Genomic DNA, 5,452 nt, shown 5'->3' with positions numbered 1-5,452 from the left:
TCTCTCTCTCTCTCTCTCTCTCTCTCTCTCTCTCTCTCTCTCTTTCTCTCTTTTTCCCTTCCCTTCCCTTCCCTTCCCTTCCCTTCCCAGGCTCTTGCTTTGTAGTCAAGTTGGCCTTGAACTATTATGTAGCCCAGGTGATTCTCCTGCCTCACCCTCCCTAGTGCTGGGATTACCAGGGGGCCATACTCAGTTTTTTTTCCTCATTTTCAAAATGAATATTAAACTGGGTGTGTTAGGGCTGGGGAACTGGCTCAGTAGAATAAGTGCTTCCCTGGCAAGCGCAAGGGCCTGTGTTCAATCCCCAGTTCCGCCAAATAAATAAATAAATAAATAAATAAATAAATAAATAAATAAAAATAAACTGGGTGTGTTACTATGCCCTTGTAGTCCTAGTCCTCAGGATGGTGGGGCAGGAGGATCCCCATGAGTCCAAAGTCAGCCAGGACTATAGACATTCCTCATTTAGTGAGGAATGAATTGGTTACTAAATGAGGAATTGTACGTATCATGTACAATATTTAGAAGAAATAGTCACTGGAAACATTAACTTGATGACTTTGTTTTTATTTATATAACTCTTACATGCACTACCATAATATATAACATTAAAACTATAGTACTATACTGTAAAGTAAACCAGCAAAAGTTACAGTACTAGCTAAGCAAGGATGCACACACCTGTAATTCCACACCCAAGTGGCTAAGGCAGGAGGATGGCTTCAAGTTCAAGGCCAGCCTGGGCTACAAAATGAGTTCAAGGCCAGCCTGAACTGCGTAGTGAGGCCCTGACTCAAAAAGACCAAAAAAAAAAAAAAAAAGTTACAGTACTATATAAATAAACTGTACTTTACTGAAAAGGACATTAAGGGTCTATAAACAAGATATATATAGAACTATTCCCAGAAAAGGGATTGTAAGTCCAAGTGTTGAGTCATAAGTCCAAATAGTCATTCAACAGGTAGGCAGTTAAACAAGGAATCTACATAGCAAGACTCTGTCTCAAAAGAATCAAGATTAAAATTTTAGCTGGGGGCCAGGGCTGTAGCTCAGTGGTGCAGTGCCTGCCTAAAAAGCACAGGGCCCTGAGTTTGATTCCTGGTACCAAAAAAAGAGATTTTTAGCTGGATGTGATAGCACACATTTGTAATTCCAGTACTCTGAGTGACTGAGGTAAGAGGATTTCAAATTCAATCCCAGCCTGGCATAATTTAGTGCTTAGTGAAACACTGCCTCAAAAATAAATAAAAATAAAATATGGGCTGGGGAGATAACTCAGTAGAATATGTGCCTGCCTGGCAAGCACAAGGTCCTGAGTTCAATCCCTGGTACCACAAAATAAATAAATAAATAGGGCTGGGAATGTATCTCAATGCAAAGGCCCTGAGTTCAATCCCTAGTACTGGTGAAGACAAAACCTGGCCCCACTCTGACTCTTTCTAGCCTTAAACACTACTTGCTACATTTTCCTCTGTAGAAGGTCCACAAGAGCCCTTGTGATATGAAACATGATTTCCTTTATTCTGTCTTTTCAGTTCCAAGTTCACTCGAAAGATCCGTTTTCTGGACAGCCTGGGGGAATTAGGCCAGCTCATCTCCCTAGACCAACTTCACATCCCTGATGCTGTCAGACAGTGAGTCGTGCACTAAAAGATGAAGGTTTGGAGTGGGATGAGTAAAGCCAGTCTCCACCTCCCCAGTGCCTTGGGAATACAGAGGTGCTACAAAAGAGAGGCTCTGCCCAACAGAGATGTCAAGTGTAGTGCTGCACCAACAGGAACAAATGGGAAAATATGCGTGCACATGCAGGGGCCAAGGAATGATCACAGTATAGAGATTAAAGGGGGCCTAGAGTAGGCTTGGAATTCAGAAAGGATCTGTGGGCAATGAATAGATCATACCCAGTGGGGACCAGGGTGTTAGGCAGCAAAAGATGCTAAATACTGAGTCAAACACCCAATCTTCTAGCTCATCTAATTCACCAAACCCAATTCCTGTCTCAACTTCTCTTCCCTTACTCCCCATAGGTTGGACAGGGATCTTCATGGCTCAAGAGAGATGCAAAAAAGGCCTTAAAACCGAGCAAAGAAAGTGATCTACATGCATCCTAATCCCCGAGCTGTTTTGCAAAGCGTCTCATCCTGACGCGCAGACCCGCTCTGTCCCCCGACCTTCACTTCTCAGCGGACCCCTCCCAAATTCACAATGGAACGCTTCCACCACCTGCCTTTCTTGGCTGTGAAGCACTCTGAGCTTGGGAGTACTCAGTGCTGCTGGGGATAGATGGGGCTGTGCACAGTGGTATTGGGTGGAACTCTGGGTTTGAATCCTGCTTTTGCTGTAGAGCTGCCTGCTCTTCGGTTCTCCTCTTGCTCTGTAAATGAAGGGACTGTACTCCTCTCTCCACCTTGGTATCCTAGCAGTCTCTGAGGGCAGCTGATGGACAGGATGGGCCTAACTGACCTCAATCAGACTCCCATTTGGAGTCCCGGGAGAAGGGAGACAGCTCGCAAAATCTTGAAGAACCCCTGCCTGCCGATTTCTCCTGTCATGTCTGCGCCTGTGAGCCTGGGAAGGATACTTTTGTCCATGCTGTCCGTGTAGTTATGAATAAACTGCGATGAGAATGAAGTCTCTGTGCGCGGGCCTTTCCCCAGCCCCTGGCGTCACAATGGCCCGGGTTCTGTGTGCTTCCGCAGTAGAGGCGCCCTGGCTGCGGCTCAGCTGGGGCTACGGGAGCCCAGGTGGGAGGGCGCGCCGATTCCAACTACCCTGTGAGTCGGTGGAGTGGAGCAGAGCGAAAGGTGAGGAGACCAGAGCTCGGACCACCCAGCCCCATGGTCTCCGCCACCCGTGTGCTACTCTGGACCCTGCTGCTGAGTTTGGGGTCCCTAGCGGCGGCCTGGCACCAAGGCCAGACGCAGACCACAGCTGGGACGCCGGGCGTCAGCCTTCGCCTTGGGGGTCCAGCCCGCAGCCGCAGCAGCAGCGCAGCGGGCTCGGCCCGGACCCGCCCTCCCCGCAGGACCAGGGTGACTGTGGAGGACGAGAATGACGCCCTGGCCACCGCCGACCGTCTGGCGGGCCCGGCCGCTGCCGAGCTCTTGGCCACGGTGACGGGCATCAGCCAGCAGAACTTGCCCAAGGTCAGCAAGGACGAGGATGGGTCTCTGGAAGAGGGGGTGGTGATCTATGCCAGAGAGAACCACACAGACACCCGCACCGAGACGACTCCCAGCAGAGTGGGCGGTGCCAGCGCCAGCCCCGGAAAGTTCGTAGCCAACACCCAAGAGGGAGATATCAGGTTGACCACCATCCTGCCACCCTCCTCTTCGAGGACCACCGAGGAGGAGGGCTACGTGCTGAGCTCGGAGACCCTGAGCCAGTGGTCCACAGCCGGTTCCAAGCCCAGCAGGTGGCCGCGCCCTTCCCCCACGGCCATGCCTGCACCCGAGGATCTGCGGCTGGTGCTGATGCCCTGGGGCCCGTGGCATTGCCATTGCAGGTCAGGCACCATGAGCCGGAGCAGGGCTGGGAAGCTGCATGGACTCTCTGGGCGCCTTCGAGTTGGGGCGCTAAGCCAACTCCGGATAGAGCACCGGCCTTGCACCTACCAGCAATGTTCCTGTGACCGACTCAGGGAGGAGTGCCCCCTGGACTCCAGTCCTTGCTCCAAAGCGGGTTGCAGCTCTCAGGCCACTACCACCACCACTGCTTCTCCCATGCCCCCCGTACACCTGAGACGTAGGCCTACCCCTCTCCCGCCCAGTGCCTTCTTACCCAGCCCCAGCACAGCTCTGGCTTTTTGGAAACGAGTGAGGATGGGCCTGGAGGATATTTGGAACAGCCTGTCCAGAGTGTTCACAGAAATGCAACCAGTAAGTGTCTTGTTGATAAGCCAGGGTCCTTTTTTTTTTTTTCAGAACTAGGAATTGAACTCAGGCCCTTCCCAGGGAAGCACTTATTCTACTGAGCCATCTCCCTGGCCTAGGCCAGGGTCCTTTATTCAGGCAGCTGAGACTTTCTGATATCACAACCTATGTTAGGCCAGGCATTGCAATGCCTGAACTGCTTTATTTTCCTAAACTGTTACCTTTGTTACTGTACTAGTGATTGAACCCAGAGACTTCACACTAAGTTACATCCCCACTTTTTTTATATTTTGAGAGAGTCTTACCAAATTGCTCAGGCTGGGGTTGAATTCACATGTGATTGCCACCCAATTTTGTTACTGATTCATAACACACATTAGTTATTTTTGTTGCCCACTGCTATTTCCTTTTTGCTTTATTGTTTTTGAAATGGGGTCCCTGTTTAGCCCAGAAACTCTGGGTTTAAGCAATCTTCCCTGTCCTGGCCTTCTGAAGTAATTTAGCTGAGATAAGTTATGCACCACTACTCCTAGCTACCTGTTTTGAAATGCTGGTTGGTCAGTAATATCTTTTACTGGTCAGTGGATAATTATTGACCAGTTAAAGTTGTAGACAGCCAAATGTGGTGGTGAACACCTGTAATCCCAGATCTCAGGTAGCTGAGGCAGGAGGCTCACTATGAGTTCTTGGCCAGGCTGGGCCAGTAATTGAACAGATTATATATATGTAGAATATTTGTTTTGTTCTAATTGTTTTGTTTTTAAATTTGTTATTTTTATGTATTGGTCTTTTTGAGAGAGGGTCTGGCTATGCTGCTCAGGCTGGCCTGGAGCTCACTTTGTAGCCTCACGATGACTCTTCTGTCTCAGCCCTCAGAGTGCTGGGATTACAGGCTGCACCACAATGTTCAGCTAATTTCTTTTTTCTTTTCTTTCTTTTTTTTTTTTTTTTGTGGCGGAACTGGCCATTGTGCTTGCCAGTCAAGCGCTTATTCTACTGAACCATCTCCCTTGCCAATTTCATTTTTTTTTTGGAACTGAGGATTGGACTCAGGCCCTTGCGCTTGCCAGGGAAGCATTTATTCTACTGAGCCATCTCTCCGGCCCTGCTAATTTCATTTTAACAGGAAATATTTGACCTTACTATGTGGATTGTGTGTGTGTGTGTGTGTGTGTGTGTGTGTGTTACTGGGCCTTGTGCAGTGCTAGGCAAGTACCCCACCACTTAGCTACATCCCCAGCTCTACTATGTGGACTTACACTGGATCTGTGCTCATAACTTTGTAAGGTATTATCCCCACTTTATAGATAAACAGGCTTACACAACTAGTATGTGGCAGAACCACAAGACCAAAACCAGGTTCGGCACCAGTGCCCAGGTTTGTAACCACCATCATCCCAAAGAACTACCCTGGAGAACTGTGTGTGGTGGCACATACCTATAATCCCAGAATTTAGGAGGCTGAGGCAAGAGGATTGTTTTAAGTTCAAGACCAGCCTAGGGGTGCTGGAGAGATGGCTCAGTAGAATAAGCACTTGCCTTGCAAGCACAAGGGCCTGAGTTCAACCCCCGGGTCTACC

At 49.0% G+C, this 5,452-nt stretch overlaps 2 protein-coding genes across 2 annotated transcripts in view; both read left to right on the top strand.

The window, feature by feature from the left end:
* The window catches only part of Bnipl (BCL2 interacting protein like), an 11,723-nt gene extending 9,107 nt beyond the window's left edge, over positions 1–2,616 (top strand). The window contains exons 8-9 of the mRNA XM_023716392.1: positions 1,524–1,634; positions 2,028–2,616. Of these exons, the coding sequence (XP_023572160.1) occupies positions 1,524–1,634; positions 2,028–2,076 (160 nt within the window). The 3' untranslated portion in view covers positions 2,077–2,616. The remainder of the gene's footprint in view (positions 1–1,523; positions 1,635–2,027) is intronic.
* A 123-nt stretch (positions 2,617–2,739) lies between these two features.
* The window catches only part of CUNH1orf56 (chromosome unknown C1orf56 homolog), a 4,219-nt gene continuing 1,506 nt past the window's right edge, over positions 2,740–5,452 (top strand). Inside the window, exon 1 of the mRNA XM_023716352.1 lies at positions 2,740–3,878. Within this exon, the coding sequence (XP_023572120.1) occupies positions 2,838–3,878 (1,041 nt within the window). The 5' untranslated portion in view covers positions 2,740–2,837. The remainder of the gene's footprint in view (positions 3,879–5,452) is intronic.

The sequence above is a fragment of the Octodon degus genome, unplaced genomic scaffold (assembly GCF_000260255.1).
Source record: "Octodon degus isolate 3935 unplaced genomic scaffold, OctDeg1.0 scaffold00048, whole genome shotgun sequence".
Taxonomy (NCBI): Eukaryota; Metazoa; Chordata; class Mammalia; order Rodentia; family Octodontidae; genus Octodon; species Octodon degus.
This window is presented reverse-complemented; position numbering and strand designations above follow the sequence as displayed.